The 25,439-nt window shown below is 50.3% G+C and overlaps 1 protein-coding gene and 1 long non-coding RNA gene across 3 annotated transcripts; one reads left to right on the forward strand and one right to left on the reverse strand.

The window, feature by feature from the left end:
- Positions 1–307: 307 nt before the first annotated feature.
- PGM1 (phosphoglucomutase 1) lies at positions 308–21,610 on the forward strand. Of its 2 annotated transcripts, none has more exons than XM_058843066.1 (11): positions 308–620; positions 11,697–11,859; positions 12,120–12,266; positions 13,222–13,347; positions 13,831–14,021; positions 14,350–14,504; positions 14,979–15,094; positions 18,238–18,373; positions 19,840–20,023; positions 20,299–20,433; positions 21,367–21,610. In XM_058843066.1, the coding sequence occupies exons 1-11, from the start codon at positions 375–377 to the stop codon at positions 21,454–21,456; spliced, it is 1,689 nt and encodes a 562-aa protein (XP_058699049.1). In that variant the 5' UTR covers positions 308–374; the 3' UTR covers positions 21,457–21,610. The 2 variants fall into 2 exon arrangements, with proteins under 2 accessions (XP_058699049.1, XP_058699048.1); XM_058843065.1 differs by lacking the exon at positions 308–620 and adding an exon at positions 8,540–8,935.
- Positions 5,268–8,138, reverse strand: LOC131581130 (uncharacterized). Its single transcript, XR_009278018.1, has 3 exons — positions 7,834–8,138; positions 6,515–6,604; positions 5,268–5,663 (listed from the first exon to the last, which is right to left on the reverse strand). It is a non-coding gene; the product is annotated as an uncharacterized LOC131581130 (long non-coding RNA).
- Positions 21,611–25,439: the final 3,829 nt, after the last annotated feature.

Below are 25,439 nucleotides of genomic sequence, written 5' to 3' on the forward strand. Positions count from 1 at the left end.
AGGGACATGGGTTAAGCGGTGGCCTTGGTACCGCTGGGGAACAGCTGGACTTGAAAACCTTAAAGCTTTCCTAAACCTAAACCTTGCCATAATTCCATGAGACTGACTTGGATCGAGCAGAGCACCAGGACACGGGGCTGTGGCAGGGGGCAGCATGGGTGGGAGAGGAGAGAGGAGAAGAGATCAGGACAGGAGTGGAGAGGACAGGACAGGAGGGGACAGGACAGCACACGGATGCTGTCGCCGGTGGGTTGCTGCGTGCCCGGCGGGCGGTGCCTTTAAGGGGCGGTCGCGGGGCGGTGGCGGCGGCGGGGCCGGGGCGGCCGCGGTCCCGGTTCCCCCCCCCGGCTCCCGGAACTCGCCCGGCGCCGGCCATGGTGCAGATCGTGACCGTGAAGACCAAGCCCTACGGCGACCAGAAGCCGGGCACCAGCGGGCTGCGCAAGAGGGTGACGGTGTTCCAGAGCAATGCCAACTACACGGAGAATTTCATTCAGAGCATTCTGGCCACCGTGCCTCCCGCGGAGCGCCAGGACGCCACGCTCGTGGTGGGGGGCGACGGCCGTTTCTACATGAGAGACGCCATCCAGCTCATCGTCCGCATCGCCGCCGCTAACGGGGTAAGCAGCGAGCGCTCCGGGCTCCGGGATGCGCTCCCCGCCCGCCGCGGCGGAAATCGCTGGCGCTCGGCGTGTCCGCGGCGTGGAAGGAAGGCGGTGAGTGGCAGATGAGCTGGCGTGGGACAGCTCGGGTCCAGGCAGAAAACACCCCCGGCAGCCTCTCCCTGCCTGCTGGAGAGGGAGGATATTGGCCGGGGTGGAGGTATGGAAGCAAACACGACTTGGCTCTAATTCCTTCTTCTTCCTTCTGGCTGGCGTTGGGTTTTCCAGCTGAAACACCGGTGAGGTGTTGGGAGGGAGCAGCGTTCCCTTCCACAGCACTGGAATGCATCTCACTGCTGGGAGATTCCTCCGTGGGTTTGTCCTGCTCCTGTCACTCGGTGGCCCAAGGGAATCCCAGCAGGGAATGGTTGTAAAGGGAGGATTTCCCCTACGTTTACTCTTTGCCAAAGGAAAACTATCCCCTTCTCCTGGGACACCAACACCAGCATCAAACATTCTTCCTCATGGACCGCAAAGGAAAGAGGGGCTGAGGGTGCTGGTGCTTAGGGTAGAGCCTCAGAGTTACTTATTTCAAATTCCCAGGTGCCCCAATGCCTGTAAATATCTGACTTCTTAGGAAAAAAAAAATAATAATTTGGGATTGCTGCCTTTTTAGGGCACAAAGAAGCAAATAACTGGTTTGGATTATTTTTAAACCATATAGAAATTTGACTTTTGTGATTCCATAGCCCAGCATCCCTGGATGCTGTGTGCACCTCTGGAAGTGATGGACAGAGCAGCCTTCCTTCCCTGATGGAAAAGCAGCAGGCACTGATTTATTCATGTGTTCTGGGAGGGGGTTGGAGCTGGAATATGCAGCATTCCTGCCCGAGTGCACACAGACAGGATCCCTGTGGATCACTGTGAATAAGCAGAGTGGGAAACTTGTTCCCTGGGATGAAGTGTGAGTTCGTGCAGGTTTTTGGATGTGCACCCGGGGCCTGGTGGGATGTGGCAGCATTCCAGGCACCGACTTCTCCATCATTTACACTTCAGCTCCGTCCCAGAAGCAGAGGCCTGGGGTAGAGCCATGCTGGGGTCTGATGAGGTGTTTTGGGAAGCGTGGAAGGCCGGGAATGTCTCGGATTCTCCCCTGGATCGTGCAGTCACTCACGTACAATCAGGGCTGAGCTCGCTGCCAGAGCTGCAGCAGCGGGTCCCAAGGGCTGCCCTTGCCAGCAGGAATTTGCCTTGGAGCATTTTACCCATGTGAATTCCAAGTGCTGGGACAGAACTGGCTCTAAAGTCAGAAAATGTTGGGAAAAGGCAGGAAAAATGGGAGGTGGAGGAAGGAAACGTGTGGATGAATATGTGGGTTAATAAATGAGCAGCAGGTAAAGCCTGGATAAGTAACCAGAGGTACAGCAGGGCAGAGCCACTGGAAACTTGATTACAGATATTTGCTACATTTTAGCAGCTCTGGCCTCAATAAGTCAGTGCAGGAACTGTTTTGCCAAACTCAAGGGTAGCAAAACTCTCTGGTCCCGAGAAATGAGGTGACTAAAGCCAGAGGGTTTCTTTAGCAGAAGCAAAACACTGGTTTTAAATAAATTTTGATGTGTTGGCCTTGTTTTGGAGTGCTTGAGGGATGCTTGGTCTGTGGGGTTTCTCTGTAATTGCAAAGATTAGTTCCCTGGTGGTTACTACAGTGTAGTTAAGTAAAAGTCTCTGAGAATCCTCTTTCCTCATAGTGAATATGAAATGACTGGAATTTCCCTGCCGTTCAAAGAGAAGGATGGACAGCTTCATTCATGGTAAGAAAGTGCCCTGCAGAACAGGAACCAGCACATGAAAACTTTCCTGCAACTGTGGGTTTGTCCAGGTGCTGGGATTCAAACATCTGATTCCAGCAGCCAGGTCTGGGGGGAAACTCCATGGCCTCATGCTGAGAAAAGCTGAGTAATACTGAGAAAACTGCTGGAAAAGTACATTTCTGGTCCTGAGGATTAAGAGGTGGTTGATAAATGCTTTAAAATCACATGGTGTTAAGATCTGGTTGAATGGTGCCCTCCAGGCACAGGACAGACCTGAGGACCACAATCTTTAGTTTTACAACATAAAAGGAAAGGATGCTAAAATTAGCTTGAATTTTGTCTCCACCTGGAGTGGTTAATATGGAACTCAGTGTTTATTTTTAAGTAGCAGCTACTCAGTTTGCAGTTATGAGATTAAGGGGTTTTTATCTAATTTTAAAGTTTGCATTTCTGTAAGTAAACTGAAATGAAGATTGTTTGCCATTCCTATCTGGCATCCAGTGTAACCTACCAGCTTTGTTTTGGTCTGTGTGCCAGCTTTCCCTGATATTATTCCCACATGGTGAGTCTGACTCTTTAATTACACAAATCAGATCTTCACAGGTCCCGTTGGAGCATCTCTGATCAGCAGAATTGCAATATGCAAATGTGCAATAATTTTATGTCAAAAATGACAGAAACTGTAAATCCAGGTGCGATCATAGAACCAGCACCAGGCTGATCCAGTGACATTGTCACCTGCTGTTCCCCAGATTTACTGTGCCCTTGGTTCCTTCCTAACTGAGCACTTTTCCAAGTGCTGCAAAGTTGCCACACTCAGGCACGTTGCTGGAAGGTGTTCTGAGTGCCAGGCTGTGCCTTGCATGTTAAATAGTGCCTGCTTTTGTTTTATAGCTGCAGGACCAACAGGGCTTTTATTAGAAATGCTGCTCTCTCCCCCAGGAAGTTTGGGTTCCTGCCTTGGCTGCTTTAACCTTTCTCCCCCCTCAGTTACCCAGGGAAACCAAGTGTCCAAACTTCTCACATTTATTTGTCACTGCTCTCCTTTGGTAGCTCTCTTTTTCTTTGTGCTCTTCTGCTACAGCTCCCAGACCAGTTCCCACTGAGATCTTCCCTTTGAGTGAAAGCTCCTGGGATTAAAATCATCAAAATCAAGTGCTCATAAAGAAAGTTCTTCCAAAAAGCAACCCCTGTGTACCAGGGTTAGATGTGGTGATGCTGGATCCTCCAGGCCAGTAGGAAAAACCTCAATTTCTGACTTTCTTATGGTACTGTTTTTCTCAGAGGCAGAAGGGGAAATTGAGATGTGGTATCTAAAGTGAGGAAATAAATACCACTTGTAGATATTTCCTGGCTGCAGATGATGTGGGTTTTAGAAGACAGCAGCTCTCACAGCCTCTTTTTACACCAGCTTAGACTCTTTTTGCCTGTAAAGTTAATTGGCTTATGTCAGTTTACAGTGGAAGGTGATTAAGCGGTCAGGTTGTCCAATTTCAGTGCCCCTTTGGAATTTTAAACTCTGCACTCATGAAACTCCAGCTCAGAGCAAGAGCTAAGGTGCTTTGCAGTTAATCTCTGCAAATCCAGCAGGCAGAGTTGAAATTCATCCTAGCAGGGATTTAGCTGTAATCTCCTGGGACAATGACTCTGCATGAGCAGACACCTCAGCTGGGGCTGCCAGGGCAGAAATGCCTTCCCTTTGTCAGGGCAAAGTTTGGGATAGGGAGCTGGGCTGGAGAGCTGCTATCCTTGTGTTATTCCAGACCTGAGCTCACCAGGATTGAGAAATGCATCCTGTCATGATCCTGAGCTGGCCAAAATATTGATCAATGCTTCAGATGAGGAGCTGAAATGTATTTTAGAAATAAACAAGAGATAGCTTAGATATCAGTAAGAAGTTCAAGGAATTCAGAAATAATGGAAGTGAAACGTGTACACTTACAATACATATTCATAATACAAATTGCAGAGTAACAAAATAAACAGCAGATGGGATGGGCAGAGGACAAACAGAGTTGGCAGGATCATTCAGTTATCCAGAAAAACATTGTTTCCCGATTTTAAAATAAGTTTGTTATAAGTGAAAATCAGGAAATGAAGCCTCAACCAGGAACACGAGTCCCGAGCTGGGGCACCAGGCCACAGAGAGGATCTGGTGTGGGAGATTCCAGCAGGAATGGCTGGAGTCATTCTGTGGGCAAGAAATTCCTTCCTGTGAGGGTGCTGAGGCCCTGGCACAGGTTTTCCAGGGAAGCTGTGCCTGTACCTGGATCCCTGGAAGTGTCCAAGGCCAGGCTGGACAGAGTTTGGAGGCACCTGGGATAGTGGAAGGTGTTTTTAGGGCTCAGGTGAAGATTTCCAAGAGCACCCAGGGCCAGGGGCTCTATCTCAGCAGGCTGGAGCCAGAAATCCTGGAGCACTGAGGAAATCCTGCTGGAATCCCTCCCCTTTTCCCTGGTGCAGGGGCAGGACCGCAGAGATAAAATGAGATAAAATACAGATTTGGGTGTGCTTTGAGGGGCTGACCTTTGAACAGAAAGTTTCACAATCCTGGTGGCTGGTGTGTGCTTCCCTGGAAAGGAAGGCTCAGCCCCTGCCAGTGGGACAAACCTGGAGATGGGGATTCATTCCCAGCCCCTGTCTCTGCCACCCAACTTTTCTGTTCAGCTGTGGCAGGAACAGAACAGTCTCTCAGTTCTGGAGTGATTCATATGTGAGTTCACTTGTGCTGTTGAGATGGTGCCAAATATCTTTCTTTCCCTCTGGAATCTCTACAGCAACTTCCAAACTCAGATTTTTAATTGATTCTTAATAGAAACAAAGCGTTTTGCAGTGGGAGCAGCACTCCATGTATGACCAATAACACACTTGCAGTCTTATTTATTTTTCCTGGGCTCCATTTGTGCTGGCATTACCAAATGCCACTCCCAGCAGTGGCTGCTTGCACCAGAGTCATCCTCGGCAGAAAGTGCTGGATTTTGGCAGCTGCTCAGAGGGGTTTTCCAGGGCTCTTGGCACCCTCTTATGGCCAATGTGCAGGGACAGCACCGGCACTGGAGCTTTCCTGGGGGCAGGAGTTTGGGAAATGGGATTCTGCCTTAGAGAAGAGTCACAGATGAAGTGTGAAGTGCTTTTACTCCATTTGTTGCCCGGTATTTCAGGCCGAGTGTCTTCTTGACCCAGCACAGAAAAGGAGCAGAAGGAGATGCCTGTCACCAGCTGCTTGCTGTCAAAAATTCCTGGAAAGCTGGAAAAGAAAGCTTGCAGCTAACCACAGCCCCACAGAGGGGACATTGGCTTTATCTGCCCTCTGAATGGGGACAAAGACCTGGGAGAGGAATGGGAAGGACAAGAGGAGGAGAGGGCACCCTGAACCTTGGAAAAGCCTGACCCAAGGGTGTAGCAGGAGATGGGAACAGGAAATTACTGCTCAGTTTGGCCTTTCCATGGTAGTTTCCCCCACAATTATTTCTCTTGCCTGAATGCCTAAATATAAAATTGTAGCTTGGAGGAAGGCTGGGTTTGTGTCAGTGAGGAGCTGGGAGAGTCTGGCTCTAACCCTACCCCTGGTGCCAGGCTTGGGGAAGACTCCAGGTGAGGAAGGCTCCATCTCCCCAAAAAAGATGGCACAGCTCACTCAGGGATGAGTAGGGACCATGGAATTAAGCCAAGGGAGGAGCTGTGTCTCTGCAATGTTTAATGAATTTAAGCCCTCTCAGAATATTTTGTCTTTCTATCATTCCAGTCCAAGTTAGTTGATAGTTTTAACTCAGTTCTTGTGTGTGTGAAGTGCAGGACAGTCAAATGAGACCTGGGTTAGGAAATATCCCTTTCTGTGCCAGGTTGGCTGTTGAGGAGAGGAAGATCCCCTCACCAGCCTCCACCTGCCATGGGGAATAAGAGATCCAGGAAACAGGACCACAAGGAAAAGCTCAGAGGATTGGGGCTGTTTGCTGTATGCCAAAGGATTTTTTAGTGAGGAGTTACCAGGAGGAGGATTATGATATCTTTGTTTGCTGTGCCAGAAAGGGAGATATCCAACAGATTGTAGAGAAACACTTCCAGCTGCAAGGCAAATTATGCACTGGCAAGGCTTACCTGGAGAAAAAGATTCCAAGAACAAGTTAGATCAACTTCCAGGAGGAGATCTGGGTGTCTTTATCCAGTTGTGGGGAGGGAGCAGATGACCTGAGTGATTTGTAATGATCAGCAAAGCCTCCCAGATCAAATGACCTTTCCCCAGTCCCTGCCCCAGTGCAAAGGTGCTCAGCACCACCTTTGGTGACATTTTGCACCTCTGAATCCTCTGGCAGCCGTGTGATCCCCAACCCCTGACCAGTTACTGGTGATTTAGTTTGTCCCAAACAGTGTTACAGGAAAGCCCTGGGAGCAGGTGAGCACCCCAAGAGAGGGGCTGCTGTGGCTGTCCTTGTCCCTGTGCCTTTTATTCATTATTTTGTATTTCGCTGAATCAAATTTGCTTCAGTTTATGTACATAAACATTGCATGAATGACCTCCTCCCCTGCTCAACTGAGTTTGATTCCTCTGTCTACTCCACATGCACTGCATTACACACAAATCCCAACCCTCCACAGGTTTTCCCTGTCAGTAAATCCAAGTGGATCCCGTGTGAGGCCTCAGGAGCTGCTGGGTGTCCTGTGCCCTCCTCCTGTCACTTAAGGCCATGGCATTTCCCAGGGCAGCAAGAAGGGAAAGAGCTTGCTTAGGCCTTTTCCTGCCAGGTGTAATTTTGGGAGCTGGATTTTGGGTTCTGTGCCACTAGAGGGAAACCTGGGCCTTTGCATGGGAATCAAGAGAGCTTGGAGATGCTGGAATAGTGTGGGTGGATAAAACACAACCCGGGTTTGCTGTCTCACTGTTGGGGTAAAAGATGTGCTGGTTCACACAAATTATCCAAGTCCATTTTGATGTGCTGATGGATAAATCAGGGTCTTGGGGACATGGTCAGTGGTGGCCTTGGCAGGGTTAGGGGTTTATCTGGATTATCTCAGAGGACTTTTCCAACCTTTATGGTTCTGTGATCTCCTTTGGAAGAAAATGTATCAATTACTGGAACAATGACAGAATCAGCACCGCAGGAGAATCTCTGAGCACCTTCAGACCTGTCACAATTCAGCTGTGTGTACACATCTCCTTTTTCCTGATTTTAATAGTGGGACAAACACAGACATTACCAAGTGTCTGTTCCTTAATTACCCCAGAAATATCTAGAAATTGCTTCCAGCAGCTCAGGCAGAGGACTCTGAGTGTTGCTAAAGAGGCTTGGAGGAAAGGCTGATTTTAGAATCGTGGAATGGTTTGGATGGGAAGGGACCCTAAAGCCCATCCCATTTCATGCCCTGCTGTGGACAGGGACACCTCCCACCATCCCAGGCTGCTCCAAGCCCCATCCTACCTGGCCTTGGACACTTCCAGGGGTGGGGAGTCCACAACCTTCCCTTCCTTCATTTACCTTCCCCATGCTTGGGAAGATGAAGCTTCACAGCAGTTTCTTGATATCCGAGTCTGTTCTGTTTGTGTTTATGCTGCCCCACAAGGAACAGCATTATGGGATGCAGTTTTCCCAAGCATTTGAGAGCTTTTTGTGGTTTTAATCTGGGTGAGGCTTGCTGGGGGTGTTCAGTTGAGGCTCACGAGGCTGTTCCTGCTGGAAATTCTCCCTGTGTTTGAGGCAGCCGTGGGAAGTCAGGTTGTCAGGGCAGGAGTCGCATGAGCAAACGGGAGGTAACGGATCTGTTCCCTTCCATTTTAAGAGTGACCTTTAACTCACCAGACTTTGCAAAATAGCTCCAGCAGGATCCTGCTGGAAGTTTGCCTCCAGAGCCCCAGCGTGCGGCCGGGCCTGGCACTGCCCCGCGGATCTGGGAAAACGCCGGAGCGGCGCATCCGAGCGGGGCTGGGCTGCTCCCACCTCCCTGCCCGAGGGAGATCCACACGGATTGACACCGCTGGGCTCCATGGCATGGCTGGGAGCCGTGCCTCTGGCAACCAGGAGGTGACAGAGAGGACAGGAATCCTTTGCCAGCCTCGCAGTGGGGGACGGCGGCGTGGAATTGTGCGTTCTCCCTGACAGTGATCCCCCACCGCAAGTGCGAGGACACGGCTTCGGTTACGGAAGGTGCAAGGAGCTATTTTTGGGTGTTCAACTCCTGCCTCATAGGTGGGCCATTGCTGTGTCAAGGTTGGGGGTTAATTTTGGCATATTTAACTTTTTAAATGCATCTGTGTGAAAAAAGGACATGGAAGACGCTCCCCTGCCTCTGCTGACGGTGCCAACAGCTCCTTACAGCGACCAGAAACCGGGAACCAGCGGCTTACGGAGGAAGACCTTCTACTTTGAATCCAAGCTGAACTATTTGCAGAATTTTATCCAAAGTATATTTTTTTCCATAGACCTAAGAGATCGCCAAGGAGCCTCTCTGGTGGTTGGAGGTGATGGGAGGTACCTGAATAAGTCTGCAGTGGAACTGATTGTCCAAATGGCTGCTGCCAACGGGGTTGGTAAATGTTAAACGGCTGAATTCCTGTGGGGTGTGGCTGAGAAATGCAGAAATCCATCAGAAATTAGGCACTGTGAGATTTAATTTCCCCCAAAGGCTTGAATCAACTGCTAATAGTGAATTTTTCAATGTTTTCAATGGCAGATCAGTTGGGGAGAACAGAAATTACTGGTTTTTCACTCAAAGTGTTGCAGTTGGGCAGAGAATACACGTGGAGAAAGGAAAATAAATTCTGCCTGGGGTTTGTGTGTTCTTGTTTTGTGCTTTGACATGCCCCAAGCTGTTGGCACCTGTGGATTTTTCAGTCTTTCTGTGAGAATATAAACACCTGATACTGTTCAGAAATGAAGTAACAGGGAGAGCTACCAGAGTGGCAAAGGAAAAGAAACAACCATGTTTTTCCTTTCTCACCAGGTGTAAGTTGTGGGATAAATGCTCAGGGAGCTTTTGAAAATTGATATGAGAGTCAGCAAGTGAGTGACAGCCTTTATAGGGAGCTCAGTTGTGCTGGAATTCTGTGTTTTGGAAGCAGAGCAAGAAGCTTGTGTGTTTGTGGTAGATCATGGTTTATCTTTGTTTCCTTCTGCTTTTTAAGAAGGCTCTGCTGTCTGTCCTGGATCTCTTGGTGCAGAGCAAACTTTGTGAAAAGGGACACAGATTTTAGGAATTTGTTTGAAAAAAAACCTGACTAGGACATTGTAATCAATAGGAAAATAATAGGAGGAGATAATTTTATTTATTTAATTTTAAAATTGGCCTGTTTTCCATCTTGTGGGGAAAAAAACCTTCAGGCATTGCAAATTAATGTCTTCCTTCAAAAACAGTGTATGGGCTGAGCAGAAGAGGTGGAAAATGTGCACAGAGCCAGGCTTGGAGTGCCTGACAGCAGGAGAGATCTGCTGGTGAGGGGCAGATCAGGCTCATCTTCACCAGTTCAGAATTTTCTCTCCAGCACTGAGCCCAGGTCTGCCTAAATGGGACTTAGGGGGTGGTTTGGGTATTTTCCATGGATTTTTCTCCTCAGTCTGGCTGGTGCCTGTCAGTGTTGTGCTTGTGGTGCTCTGGATGTGGGATTGGTGGCTTGGGCAGCTGCAGCCACCAACTTCCACGGCCTGGAAAAAGCTGTTCCCAGTGTTCCTGGGGGGAGGAGGGGCTGCAGGAGGTCCGTGTGTGCATCCTAATGGGACTGTCAATAAAACCAGGGTGGAATTATTGCCTGGATGGTTCTGAAGTGCTGTCAGCCAAATTTGCTGCACAAAGCAGGTCTGCTTTGAGGATTCCATGAAAGGTGTTTCTCCATCATTGCAAGCTGAGGTTTTCCTCATAAGAAATTCCACAGACTCAAAAAGGATTAAGTGTAAATCGTTCAGCACATTGTTACACTGAGCAACCTTCCCCAGTGGTTACCACAAAGGATTTAGCATTGGATGGGTGGGGAATGGCAGCTGAAAACCTCTGGAAGCCAAGGAGGACTCAAATCACAGAGCAGCTCACATGGAGATGAGTGTTTCTTCCTCTCCTTCCTTGCTGTGGGGAAAAGCTGCAGTTCAGGTGTGCAGGGAGGGCGAGGACAGGGGATTTGATGTGTTCATCCAGCTCTCCTGCAGCTGCTGCCTGATTTGGCAGGGAAAATCCCTTGTTTGCCTTTCCTCTGCAGCATTCCTGGGGCATTGATGCACAAGGGTGCTGCAGAACGTGACTCTCAGAGGGAAACTGGGGAGCAGGAGGGGAAGTTTTGGAGAGGAGCTTCCTGGAGGTCCCATGAGTTCTCAGGGAAACTGAAGGAGCAAGGTTTGGAGGCTGGAATAAAGCAGAGGACAAGGTGTCTCTGAGAATGGGGAAAAAGCAAACCCTGTGGAGGCTGGGCTGCTTCAAGTGAAACATGAGGTGCAATAAATGAGTGGTCAGTGTGTGGGTGCAGTCAGGGCTCATGTTGGAGCGGGCAGCTGGAGGCAAGGCTCTCACTTTAGGTTTTTAAAGTGCTTTTTTCACATTTCTGCTGTTATTTGCTAGAGGTGCAGCTCTGCCAGCAGCTGGGCTGTGACAGCTGGACCATGCAATAACTGATGGGCAGCGAGGCTGGGGCTTAGCACCTGGCAGTGCCAGGGGACAGGAATCACAGCCATCCTGTGCCCTTGGCTCAGCACCCACCATGCCTTGGGAATGCTCCTCTTGATTCCTGTTTCAGCTTCAGATTGAATGAAACCCCTCCTCTTTTCCCAGTCTGTTCTGGGTCTGACCCCTGGGCTGGTGCAGAGGAGTCTGGTGTGGTTTTAAACGCTGTCACCTCATCTGGGGGCTGTGGGAAGGAGTGTGCTCTTCCAGGGAATTATCCAGCTCCTGGTTTATTGCCTGGATTCCGATGCTGGTGTATTGCTCAGCACATTGCTCTGGATCCCATCTCAGTGATATCCCCGAGCTGATGGGAAGGAGGCGTGCTGCCTGCTGCCAGCAAGAACCTGCAGCTGCTCCCAGGATGTTCCAGTTTTGTGTTCTTTTGGCTTCTCTCTGCCTCACTGTGTGTTTTGAAGGTGAATTTGGAGGCCACAGCCAGAGGGAATGCTGTTTTTTTGTGGTGTTTAATGCCTGGAGAGCTCAGCCCTTCAGTACATCCACGTGCAATGTTCCACGAGCGGGGTCTCACCGTGGGGAGCTTTGGCAGGAGCAGGGCTGTGCTTCACCTGCCAGTGAAGTTTGGGGTTTGGGCTGGGTTTGGGATCTGCCCTCACAGAGCTTTGCTCTGCTCCTGCCCTCTCAGATCGGGCGCTTGGTGATCGGGCAGAACGGGATCCTGTCCACGCCGGCCGTGTCCTGCATCATCCGCAAGATCAAAGCCATCGGGGGCATCATCCTGACCGCCAGCCACAACCCCGGCGGGCCCAGCGGCGACTTCGGCATCAAATTCAACATTGCCAACGGAGGTCAGGGCACTTCCTGCTTCATTTTAATTACTGTTATTGTGGTTTATTTCTTGTGCCCACCCCAGAATCCAAATTTCTGTTTGTATCCCAGCAATCAGTGCCCTGAGCAGTGGTTTCCATCATGGAGCAAGTGATGCTCCTCTCCCCCTGCTCCCTCCCAGGAGGGTATTCCCAGCCCAGGTCTTTGCTGTATTCCTGAAGTTCACTCCTCTTGCACTTGGATTCTTTAACATCTTCCTCTTGCCCCTTTCATTTTGCAGGTCCTGCTCCTGAAGCCATCACGGATAAAATTTTCCAAATCAGCAAGAAAATTGAGGAATATGCAATCTGCCCAGATCTCCAGGTGAATTTGGGCACCATTGGGAAGCAGCAGTTTGACTTGGAGAACAAATTTAAGCCATTTACAGGTAAATTAATGTTCTTCCTCTTGGCAAGGGTGAGGGATTGTGGTGTTTCTGTGGCCATTCTGACCTCTCCTTCTCATCTGTTGCATGATCCCAGTGAGGACATTGCTCCTGGCATTTATTTATTTGTTGATTTTTGATTTATATAATTTTCTGACCTATAGAAGTTTCTACTTTGGTAGCAAAATCTTGATCCATCAAACTTCCCTAAAATCAAAGGCTGCTTTTTCTGCAAGGCAAACATATACTTGAAAACAGAAAAATGCAGTTAAAGTGCATTTTCCTAATTAAAAACTACAGAGTTTAATCTTTCAATTGATTTTTTTTTATGGTTTCACATATAAAAGTTGTCCCTGTGGGTGGGAAAGCTGTTACATTTCACATGTGACTTTGGTCAGTCAATAGTGAAATATGAAAATAAATTTAAAAAGACTTTTTAAAAATACTGCAAGTATTGTTTTTTACCACCTCCTGCTGCTTGTAATTAACAAAGGAATAAGTTAAAAGATGATAAAAGTTGGTATTCCCCTCAGTCTCCATTTCTTCGTAGTGGGATTTTTATGCTCTATTTTGTTTTTATGTTGGCTGCAAAGATACAACTTTTTGAACTATTATGTTCACACTTCCCATTGTGGAAATTAAAGATCTGATTTTATATACATATTTTAAAATGTAATTGAAGTGGGATTGAGCCCTCTTGAAGGAAGTCCAGGGAGCCTTAACTGGGAACAGAGTTTGCCTTAAGGATTTTGTTGGTCCACTTGTGACCTGATGAGCAGTGAGTGTAATTAAATTCCTAATTTAGCCCCATTATTCCTGTCCCTGTTCTGATTCTCTGGGGTGTTCAAGGGCTTTGTGCTGAGCCCTGGCCCTTGGCTCTGAGGAGCCTCAGCACAGCAGCAGGACTTGGTTATCACAATTCCAGGCTGTGAGGGCTGATCCCTGTCTCCTTTTCCAGTGGAAATTGTGGACTCTGTGGAAGCCTATGCCAACATGCTGAGGAGTATCTTTGATTTCAATGCCTTGAAGGAGCTGCTGTCAGGGAAGAACCAGCTCAAGATCCGCATTGATGCCATGCACGGGGGTAAAAAGGGCTGGGCTCGGGGCACTGAGGGGTCAGGGGTCCTTGGGGATTTGTCACCTAATTCAGACAGGAAGGTTTTCTCTGGAATTAATATTGCAAGTTTGAGGTTTGGTTTGTAGCATACTGGATTTTTCTTTTCACTTTTTCTGTCTTGTGTTATTTTCTTTTGTCAAATGTTGTGTCTTGGGCGTTGGGACGAGCTGATCTTTAACATCCCTTCCAACCCAAACCATTGCAGGATTCTGTGAAATGTTTCATGAAATCCTGGAATGGTTTGGGTTGGGAGGGACCTTAAAGCTCATCCAATTCCAACCCTGCCATGGGCAGGGACACCTTCCCAGCTTGGCCTGGGACACTTGCAGGGATGGGATGGATTTTGATGGGTGCTCCTAAACCACAAAACCCCTGAAGTGACCCAGGGTGAGCAGCCTGGGGTGGGTGGAGCCGTGGCTGGGCCAACTCCTTCCTCTTTTACCGAGACAGTTGTGGGCCCTTACGTGAAGAAGATCCTGTGTGAGGAGTTGGGAGCCCCAGCAAATTCAGCTGTGAACTGCACCCCCCTGGAGGACTTTGGGGGCCACCACCCTGACCCCAACCTGACCTACGCTGCCGACCTGGTGCAGACCATGAAGACGGGAGAGTACGACTTTGGAGCTGCCTTTGATGGAGATGGGGTAAAGGAGATGCTCAGAATTCCCCTTCTTTCCCTCTATAACCAGCTCTGGGGACTGAGGTGCACCTTTTCTCTGTCTCTCTCCCCTGTAATCACGAGTGAAGTGAACCACTCGCTGCGTTTGCCACCACAGGAATAGTTGGATATTGTGTCAATAATCCCAAACTGTATTTAAATAACTTTATAAAAAAGAAATCAGCAGAAAGGTGAAACATTATGGAGCTGCTGCTGTGTAATCTCTTCAAAGCTCTGTGTTTATTACAGAAAATCTCTGGGAATGGGCTGGGCCCTGGGCTGAGCAGGGAGCTGAGCTGTGCTGTCTCCCCCAGGACCGTAACATGATTTTGGGCAAGCACGGCTTCTTCGTCAACCCCTCCGACTCGGTGGCCGTCATCGCCGCCAACATCCTCAGCATCCCGTACTTCCAGCAGACCGGCGTGCGCGGCTTCGCCCGCAGCATGCCCACCAGTGGAGCCCTGGACAGGTACCAGCCCTGGGCAGGGCACAGCACAGGCAGCCCGGGGTGCCCCTTGCCCGGGATTTCAGCCGGATCTGCCCCGTGTGTTCAGTCCAGTGGGGAGCACGGTGGTGCCAGGAGAGCAGAGAGGATTAATGGGTTAAACCCTGCCTGGGGATGTGGCACAGCTGGGCTGAGCTCTTGGCTCTTTCTTGTCCCTACAGATAAGCCCAAACCAATGACTCTCCCCACCCTTCTTTTCCTTAAATTTGATAGTGACACTTTTCTTGGTGAAATGCTTTGAGATCTGCAACTTAAAATTTCTTTGAAGAGGTGTGTGTCTGTGTCTGCTCTGTAAATGCACATCCCACCCATCCCCCAGATATCACACTGGGATGAAGCAGAGGGATTGTACCAAAGCAGTGGCACCCCAGGAGAGCTGCAGATCCCATTTCCCCTGGGACAATCCAGAGATGTGACTTGGCCTTCTTACCTTGGCAGGGTGGCCCAGGCTACAAAGATTGCTTTGTACGAGACTCCAACGGGCTGGAAGTTCTTTGGAAACTTGATGGATGCAAACAAACTGTCTCTGTGTGGAGAGGAAAGTTTTGGGACTGGTAAGTCAGTATTCCCAATATCACCCATGATGGTGTTTATTCTTTAGGGCTTGGGATTTCTCTTTCATCTGCAGTTGTTAATACTTGTAAAATATTAAAATATAAAAAAGGCTTGGAGGAATTAGGGTGGAAAATGAACACAGTGATGAAGGTTTTGTGAGGTAGGAGCTCCTTCTTCTCTGGTTCTCCAGGAAGGCATGTGGAGATAGGCAGGAAGTTTGGGGGCCTCTTTAGTAGCCTGGTCACTGAGTCTGTGGGGATTAAATGCAATGCTAAATGTATTTTTCAACTCTTGGTGGCCAGGAAAGCCTTCTCAATGTTTTCATTTCTGGAAAGAAATACGGGTTGGAGCACGGAGTTTTATTAGGGAAGGTTTCAGGTCACTATTAAATCTCTGAGCTTAATAGGGCCCTCGTTTTCCTGTTCTGAACACAAGGTATGATTTATAAAGTTTAAATTAACACTGCTTTTGAACAGTCTAAGTGAGTTACTGAGTCACTGAGAAATAAAGTGAACATCACAAGGAGTTTACTGGGGGTGTGCAGGGAAGTTGACAGCAGCAGGATTTGCTCCAGGTCAGGGTGCTCAGGACAGTCAGGATTCCCAGGAGATCTCTGCATTCCCTGAGCTCTCCCTGGCATCTCCCCTGTGGTTTTGTGTCCTGCCTGTGGAAATGGGACCTTCCCTGCAGGCAGGGCCCTGAATCAGCACCAGATTCCTGCACAAAGGCTGAGTTTTATCTGGTCTGAATTCTCCCAGAGATGTTGTTTTCCCTGTTCTCTAAGAATCTCTGGTGGGATATGCAAGGCACAAGATCCTGAGGGAATTTCTCACTCAAACCTGGTGTGTTTTCATTCCACCACCCCAGAAAAACCTTTTAGTTTGTGTGTGGGTGCCTTAAACCCCCCAAATATCTGAAGTACTTTGTGGAGCTGGAATGCACAGCTTGGCAGGAAAGGATTACCCTTTTCCTGTGGCTGAGGAAATGGGATCACAGCTCTAGGAAGAGCAGGTTGCTGTGGGGCTGAGCAGACTCCAGGGGCAATATTTTTGCAGTCAGATATTACTCTGATGTGTGGGACTGGGATTTGGCTGTGGGTTGGAAGGAAAGGTGAATTTCAGAGAACCTGGTATCTCTGTAAAGAAATCTCGAAGTAAATAATAAGTAAAGGAAGATTCTGGAATTTTGCCCTGAGTGATTTCAGCATGTGCTGAGTTTATATCCTGGACCTTGGCTAATGAGAGAGCACTGGTTGCTTCAGGAGATAAATAAAACCAAATTCCTGGAGCTGCTGATGGGAGATGATTTCAAAGGAGCAGCTCCCCAGAACTGTCTCCACCTTTGCATGAGCAACAAGCTCAGTTTCCCTCCATCCCCCAGCAGGTAAGGGACTGCCTCCCAAATCAAAGTGATTCCAGGGGCAGCAGGGGCTGGGAGAGGTTTGGGATTTTGGCCAGGCAGCAGCACATCCACGTGGTGGGAGCTGAAGCACTTTGGGGGAAGAGATTGGGAAAGGGCTCAGGAGTGTTGGACTCCCCTGCAGCACAAAGGGGTTTGTCCATGTGGCAAAGGCACTTAGGAAGGAAAAAGGAATGAAAAGGGGTGAGGAGGTTGATAGGAAGTTAATGAGGAGTTGTTTGGAGCTGGGCAGAATGGGAGTGTTGAAGGGGGGAGAGGTGAAGGAGCAGCCAAAAGACCCAGGAAAAATTGAAACAAACTGTCAGGCAGTGGGACTGGAGCACAGCACAATTAGAGTAATGCGACATGACAGAATTCCTGCTTGCTTCCTTGGGTGTTTTATTCCAGCAATAAGTTGATACATCACATGGGACTGGTGTTTATTTAGCATTCCTCCCCATCACCTCTGCCCAGCTCTCTCCACCGTGAGGGACCATGGGGATAATTTATAGCCACATCCACAACAGTGGGATTTGTGCAAAGCACCACGTAACCCCTGCCCTGCCCCCAGCTCTTTCCCAGAGGATTCCCACTCTGGCACTCCTTCAGAGGGTGGCGTGGCAGCTCTGGAGTGCTCCTGGGATTTCTTTAATACCTGTTTGGAAGTTTTCCAGAGTGGGAAGGAGAAAACTTTGCATCTGTGGGGCACAGGGTGGGACTGGCGTGGCAGAGGCACCGAGTGTGGGCTGGGTGTGTTCTGGGCCATATTTAATTTGGGGGCTGTGTAGGGTCCAGCACCTCTTGGGTTTCCCAAGGGGTCAGTGCTGTGTGATCCCACTGTGCTTCCAGAGCAAGGCTGGGCTGGCTCTGGCTGCTTCCTGCTCTCCTTGCAGTGCCAGCCTTGGGGGAATCCACAACAAGAGGCAACAGGGACAAACTGAGACCCAGGAAAACCCACCTGAACACATTTTATGTATGGGAACACCTTATTGTATGGGATTGCCCAGAGAGGTGTGGAGTCTCCTTCACTGGAGACAGTCAAAAATCTGGATGCAATCCAGGGCCCAAAGATGGCCCTGCTTGAGCAGGGAGGTTGGACCAGATACCCCACTGTGGTCCTTCCAACCTGACCCATTCTGGGGTTCTGTGAATCCTCCTTTAGCCAAGAGAGGGGCTTTTCCAGCCCCCAGTGAGAGCAGGCTGGAGGCTCTCCTGGTCTCTGCAGGTGGCTGGAGCCCCTCCCTGCCCTGCTCTTGCCAGCTCTGGTGCTGCCTGCCCTGCTGCTCCTCTCCCCATTCTGGGGTGATTTTGGGGTTGTTGGGGTTTGGTTCCTCAGGAGGGCTGACATTCCCCTTGCTGCTGGGCCAGGAGATGATCCCAGGGAGCTCCTTGGCAGACAGGACACAACAGCTGCTGAGGAGTTGATGTTCTCCTTCCCAAGCAGCTCCTTTGCATTTGCCTTTTGTTTTGTTTTTAACTTGATGTCTTTTTTATTGTGCATTCCCCGTTCCTTCCTTGGGAACAGAGTTAAGGATGTGTGAACAATGTGTGTGTGTGTGATAAAAGATGCCAAGTGTTTTATTTGAGCTGGAGCAGATGAGATCCTGACCCGCTTTAAGGATGCAGCAGGGATGGAGCTCTGGCAATGTGAGCAGTGCAGCTGCCAGGGGATGGGGGTGAGGAGGCCAGGTGGGGACTGGTGTGAGAGGAGTGGGAATTGTGTCTGTGCTGTGGCTGCCCTCAGGCTCCGACCACATCCGAGAGAAGGACGGGCTGTGGGCAGTGCTGGCCTGGCTCTCCATCCTGGCCGCCCGCAAGCAGAGCGTGGAGGACATCATGAAGGACCACTGGCAGAAGTACGGCAGGAACTTCTTCACCAGGTGGGAAAAGTGCTCCTGACACCTCCCATTCCCTGTCCTGGGTCAGAGCAGAGCCCTGATGGCATCGCTGTGTCACTGAGGGGCTGTTCCTGGGTCATTCCATTGCTGTTTGTCCTGCAGTAATTTAAAACACTTGGCAGCATTCCTGGGTGCCATGAAATGATTCCCCTTTGTGGTGTCCAGCTCTGGGTTGTTACTCCAGACATAAATCTGGTACCAAAGTCTGGACATTTTATACCTGCAAAGCACCTTTTTTTTCTTTTAATTGAGAATTTTTTTCCTTCAAGAGTCATTTTTGCCATGGGATCAATATTCTTGAGACCCCACATCACAAGTTAATTTGTGATATATATCTTCAGTGATAGCAGCATCTCATAGAATGGATGCCCACCCCTGTGGCTGTTATTTACCTGGTTGAGTTCTTATCCAGTCCCCAAATACTGAAATTTAAGCTGCAGTAGACATGGAAGATGGCAAGGAAAGGAATAAGAACCAGCCTGCACACAAGCAGAGGTGGGAACACTGTGAAAGCATTAGGCAGAAATCTTTCAGCTTGGAAGATCTACATGAAAATCCTGTCTCAAATCGTCAAGTGAAAGAATTTGTCTTTCCTTTGTTGTTTTTTTTTCTTCCCCCCTGAAAAAAGCCAGCACACATCTGAGGCATGGAAACCTGGGGAAAAATGCCAAAGTCTAGGATAAAAAGGCAGCCTTTTAGCACTCGAGGTATGTGTGCAGAGCACGCTGAGTGCAGGGGTAGGTGGGTCAGGCGGCAAACAGAGCGGCACAAATCCCGCTGGCAGTGGGAAGACGGAGTCTGGGATCCTGGAGTGGGCTCCAGACGCTCTCTGCTGCCTCTCCTACCTGGGCAGGGACATCAAAGCTGGCATTGGATGTTTTCCTGGTGTAGTCACAGCTGCAGTTTGCTGTGGGATGCACTGGGAGTGTTCACCATGAGGGAGCTGGTGGGGTGCTGTGGGCAGAAGTGCAGGAAATTCTTGGCAGGCAGTTGGATCTCGCTCTGTGATACCTGGTGTGAGACAGCACTTTGTGCTTTCATCTCCTGGCACCAAATGCCTGTGAGATGCTGTGCTGTATCCCAAGGATCTGTGTGGATGTGGCTGCAGGGCTGCACATGGATCCTCCTCTCTTTTCATACAATTCCACACTGGGTTGGGTTGGGAGGGATCTTAAAGCCCATCCAGTCCCACCCTCTGCCATGGCAGGGACACCTTCCACTATCCCAGGCTGCTCCAAACTCCATCCAGCCTGTCCTTGGACACTTCCAGGGATCCAGGGACAGCTCCTCTGAGCAGTGTGTCCTGGTGCTTTTATGTGCCTTTTCTGCCTGTCCTCCCCTCCAGGGTGGGAGCAGAGAACACCCACAGAGCTCGAAAGGGCATCTCAAACCATCTCAACTCATTGCACCCTCCCCTGGCTAATCCCTGCGTGTGGTGCTGGCTGCAGGTACGACTATGAGGAGGTGGATGCAGATGCTGCCAACAAAATGATGAAGGATTTGGAGACGGTGATGTTCGACCGCTCCTTCGTGGGGAAGCAGCTGTCGAGCGGGGACAAAGTCTACACGGTGGAGAAAGCTGACAACTTCGAGTACAGCGACCCCGTGGATGGCAGCATCTCCAGGAACCAGGTGGGCACAGCCTGGGCTGAGCTGGGAGTGTTTTCTCTGTGTCCTGTTTCCATGAAGAGCAGGGGGGTTGGGAATGCTGTGTCTGGCAGGCAGCCCCTGGCTCTTGTTTCAAGTTCTAGGACTGACATTAATCCCTCGGGGAGAGGAGCACAGGAGCCTTCTGTGGCTCCCTGAAGAGGAGGGATGGTGCAGGTCAGGCTGGGATTCATGGCAAACACCTTGGCTACCCATGAGCACAGAGCTGAGAGGCTCTTCCCTCCCGTGTCCCCGAGCAGGGCTTGCGGCTCATCTTCTCCGACGGCTCCCGCATCATCTTCCGGCTGAGCGGCACCGGCAGTGCCGGGGCCACCGTGCGCCTCTACATCGACAGCTACGAGAAGGATGCTCAGAAAATAAACCAAGACCCTCAGGTGGGTGCTGCACCTCAGTCCTGCCACTGCTGGCTGCCAGAGTTCAGCCCTTTCTTAGCCCTGCTTTGCTTGGAGCAGTGTGGAGGTGCCAGGAATTCTGAGAGCCAGAGGTTTGGTATCTTTCATCCTGGTATAAAAAAAAAAGCTCAGTGTGGATTCCTGGGAGTCTCTCACAGCTGCCTCTGCCACAGCACAGTTTTCCTGTCTGTGTTAGCCCTGTGCCTGCTTTAAAAAAAATCAGTGGGATCACGGGACTCAGCTGTACCTGAGAGACTGCCCTGTTCTGTACTGAGTTCAGCAATGTTCTGCAATATCATTTACAAATGCTGCTGAGTTCTTGTAGGCACCGGAGGAAAAGGATCCTCCTCTTGGTTTAGCCTGGATATCAGGAAAGAGGTCTTCACCCAGAAGATGGTTGGACACTGAACAGGCTCCCCAGGGAATGGTCACAGCCCCCAAGACACTGCTCCAGGAGTGTTGGACAATGCTCCCAGGGACAGGGTGGGATTGTTGCAGTGTCTGTGCAGTTGTACTCCATGATCCTTGGAGATCTTTCCAACTCAGGATATTCTCTGATTCTGTATTCCCCAGCAAACACTCCGTGGGCTCTTTGTGCCTAATTCACTGTGCCATAATTGACAAAAAACCTGCAAATCCCCCATTCTGAGACCTGGGGGGGTGAAGTTAGGATTTAAATGTCCTGCACTGAGGTGGAGTTTGGGATACAGCACAGGGAGGGTGGCAGCAGCACCACTGGAGCTTGGGATTTTCTCTGTCACTGGTCCCAGAGCTCAGGTTGGGAGCCCAAAGCAGCCTTTGGTCAGGGGAGCCAAGCTTTGAGTGTCCTGGGCTGCTCTGGGTGCTGAGGGGTACAGTGTGGGAGGGCTGCACGTGCTGCTCTGCAGTTCTGAGCCCTCTCTTTCCTCCCTGCAGGTGATGTTGGCACCTCTCATTTCCATTGCACTGAAACTTTCCCAGCTCCACGAAAGAACCGGCCGCTCCGGGCCCACCGTCATCACATAGAGCCCCCCTGTGCTGGAGTGTGCACTGGGGCAGGCAGGCAGCCCAGCCCCTTCCCTTGTCAAACTGCCACTGAAAGAGGAATATTGATTTTCTCCCTGTATTTAAGAACACTGTTTTGCTGCTAAGGATAGCCAATAAACCCCAGCCCTCAGCACCCCTGGTCCCCTTTGCTGCCTCTCTTTGTCCCAGCGCTGCTGGCAGGTTTGGTGTGGTGCTCCTTACACAGCCTTTGGGTTGTGGACTCCTGGTTTTTCCTTAAGCAAAAGGCTCTAGGAATAACAGAGACACTAAATTCTTCAATAATTCATAGGATTTTTTTACTATCTTGGAAACTTTCCTGGGAAAGAAGCACGAATTCTTTATCCTGGTTTGGATGAGCTTGTTTGGTTGAATGTGGACAGTAAGAGCCTTGGAATAATCAGATTTGCAGGCATTAATGTGCAATATCTTATCCAAGAGCACAGAGAGGGTCACTTTGGAAACAGCTGTAGCTTGGTTTGATGTTAGGGCTGTGCAGCTGCACCTTCCTGCCCTTTTCCTGGAACTACTCACATTAGTGGGATGAGTTTAGGTCCTGTCCCCTCTTGGTTTGCTTGTCTTTGCCACCCAAATCCTGCAATCCCCATGTCCCATCTCACCCTCTGCCCAGGGCAGAAACTTAGGCTGGGTCCCTGGCAGGCCTGAGGGAGCAGCTCTGTTATCCAGGAATGTGGAACACCCCACCCTCATCCTGACCCACCAGCACCACTTCCAGGGGAGACTGGGTGTGCTGACAAAAGGGTTTTTATCTCAACAGTGACAGGTGAGGGGTCTCTGCTGCTCCATCTGCACTGACAGCTCTGCTGGGGGAGCTGCTCTGCTGTGGGGTGGATAAAAACCCTCAAAAACCCGATGTAAATAAGTCAAGAAGTTGAGGTAGGACCCAGGAAGAGCCTGTGCCTGAGGCTGGGAGAGCTTTCCACACCATGGTCCCGTGCCTGCCCAGTGCTTCCCTTGGCAGGATTGTTCCAGAGGTTTCCCTCATGGTTGGCTGCAGAGCCCTAAACCAGGAAGTTGGGATTAGTGGGGGAAAAACAATCTGGCTGCTCTAATTTGCCTTTCAAGCATTGTGTGAACAAGTGACCCCAGAGTTTATGGTTGGCCTCTCGTTAAAGCAGCTCAGTCCTGGGTTCCTCCTAATGGAACTGTGAGTGTTTTTCAGTCCAACTGTGCTAAAAGCTGCTCTCTGCCCATCCTGGTGCTGACTGGTGCTAACAGCTCGCTGGTGACACACAGCTCTCCTCTCCTGGGGCTCCCAACTTCTTTCAGCACCTTCAGAATGAGAGGCAAAGTTTTCTGTGTTCTCATGGCTTTATCTCGGCTCAGTTCCTCCAGCTGCTCCTTCCCACAGGAGCTGCACAGTAGAACCCAAACTCTTCCCCCTGTGACAATTTGTGTCTGTGCAGCCCTTGCCTCTCTGGCTCATGGGATTTGGAGCTCTGTGCCTTGGGGAAATGTTCTTACAACTCCCTGACAGGACGCTGGAACCAGCTGGGGATTGGGCTCCTCTCTGGTACTGGCGACTCGGCAAGAGGAAATTGCACCATGGGAGGTTTAGGTTGGATATTTGGGAAAATTTCTTCCCCAAAAGGGCTCTCCAGCCCTGGCACAGCTGCCCAGGGCAGTGGTGAGTCCCCACCCCTGCAGGGGTTTAAAAGCCACGTGGATGTGGCACTTGGGGACGTGGTTTAGAGGTGGGATTTGCAGTTCTGGGCAACAGTCAGACTTGATGGTCTGAGAGGGCTTTTCCAGCCTAAATGATTGTGTGATTCTGTGGCTGCTGGTCAGAGATCCCTGTTGGGGAAGCCTGGGTGGATTTGCCTGCTGGATCATTGAGCAGGATGCAGCTCTTGGCACCTGCCCCAGTGCCAGCACGTCCCTGACTGCGCAGCACACGCAGGGAATGTGGCTGTGCTTCAGGATAGCTGGTGCAGCTCCAGTATGGGAAACTCCCAAGGTTCAGTTAGTCCTGTTTTCCTCAGGAAATCCACTTTTACCCCTGGGTTGGATCCTGGTGGATCCCTTCCAGGTCAGGGACAGTCCAGGAACAGGGGAGCACGGTCAGTCCATGCAGCGCTTGATGGGCTGCCTTTGCCAAAGCCGTGGCCATGGAGGGGTTTGCAGAGAATCAGCCCCTCTGCAGATGGAGATTTGCATGAAAAATGACTCCTGCTCTTTCTCTGCCTCTCTCCAGGCCAAAGCTCAGGACTCCTGTCCCAGAGGAGCCCGATGAGATCCAGATGTCTCAGCTGTAGCGTTGTAACCTTTACGTAAGGCAGGATCTCATTTCTGGGCGTAGTTTGCACTGCACAGAGATGGAAACACATCCCAAGAGCTTCCTGGGAAGAGCAGCCACAGCCCAGAGCAGAGCTCAGCCCAGCCCCAAACAGTGCTCAGGAAGGAATTCCTTGTCCCAGCCTGGCAGGTTGAGCAGAAGTGTCACAGCCAGGAGTTGAGCTGGCAGGAGCCAGTGTCCAGGGTGATCCCCAGTGTCCAGGGAGATCCCCAGTGTCCAGGGTGATCCCCAGTGTCCAGGGTGATCCCCAGTGTCCAGGGTGATCCCCAGCACAAGGGGGATGGTTGAACCCCTGTGCTTGAGGCACAAAAGCTCTGAAATCCTGGTTTTCTGGAGGATTTTCCATCCTGGAGATGGAGTATCTCTCTCTCTAGATGGCAGCATTGGTAAAGAGTCTCTGGGCCACCTCCAGCAGAGGCAGGGTCTTGCCACACCTCACTCTGTTGTGTCTTCATCACTAATCCTGGGATTCAGCCACAATTCCTGTGATTCTGAAGCCTTGGGGAGTGTGCAGGCTGTCCAGCTGGTCCCTAAGGATGGGATCCCACGCAGAAATACTGGCACAACCCACAGGTTTGAGACTGCCTAAAATAGTTCAGGAAAACACTGCACAGTGATGGGGTAATTCCATGTGATAAAACCCAAAATCTAATCCCCAGATCTTCAGCACGTAGAGTTTTGGGCAAAACTTCTGGGTACCAGTGAAAAAAATGTGTTCTTTGGCATGTTCCCATCACAGCACTGACAGCTGTGCCCAGGCTCAGGTGGAGAAAGCTGCAGCAGATGAACTAAAACAATTATTAAATGAAATTAAATCCCATTTGTTCCCTCAGTTTTCAGACACTGACCAGGGATGTGGGACCATCAGCACATTCCAGTGTCTCTCTGCTTTTTCACCATCACCAGAAGAGTTTGCCTCATCCCTTCCCTTGGTATTCCCTCACATTCCCCAGCTGTGAGAGGCTCTGGGAAGATCCCAGAAATGCTGAGCTGGGAGCAGAATAAAGCAGGGCCAGGCTGGGGCCAAAGGCTGCAGGTGAAGGACCAGGTCAGGGAGGAGTGGTGAGAATGGAACAGGATCAGGACGTGGTGCTGGGGTGGAGATGGGAGCAGTGAGGTGGAACATATGGAGAGTGGAAGGGATAAAAGTTCCAAAACAGAGAAGGATTTGGTTTTACTGCCTCTGTTTTCCCAGGCTGTGATTATGAGCCAGAATCCACAGGATAAGAGCCCTGTTCCCCACTCTGGGAAATGGCTTCACAGGTCAGTGCTGCTCCCAGCACCCCACCTGCACTTCAGCTCTGGGAACTCCCCCTCTCCTCTGGGCTGAAGGCTCAGCTCCACACGTACAGCTTGATTGCAGGGAACAAATTAAGTTTTAATTAGGATGAGGAATCCTGGTGAGGAGCAACAGTTCAGGTCTGAAATGCATCCAGGCTCCTCGTGTGACAGCGTGTGAGAGCAGCCAAGGCTCAGCTGTTGGATCCTGAATGAGGATGGGGATCAGATGCTCCCAGGGCTGCAGCCCCTCTGCTCTGAGAGAGCTGGGGGTGCTCACCTGGAGAGGAGAAGCTCCAGGGAGAGCTCAGAGCCCCTTGCAGGGCCTGAAGGGGCTCCAGGAGAGCTGGAGAGGGACTGGGGACAAGGG

The sequence above is a fragment of the Poecile atricapillus genome, chromosome 7 (genome assembly GCF_030490865.1).
Source record: "Poecile atricapillus isolate bPoeAtr1 chromosome 7, bPoeAtr1.hap1, whole genome shotgun sequence".
Classification (NCBI taxonomy): domain Eukaryota; kingdom Metazoa; phylum Chordata; class Aves; order Passeriformes; family Paridae; genus Poecile; species Poecile atricapillus.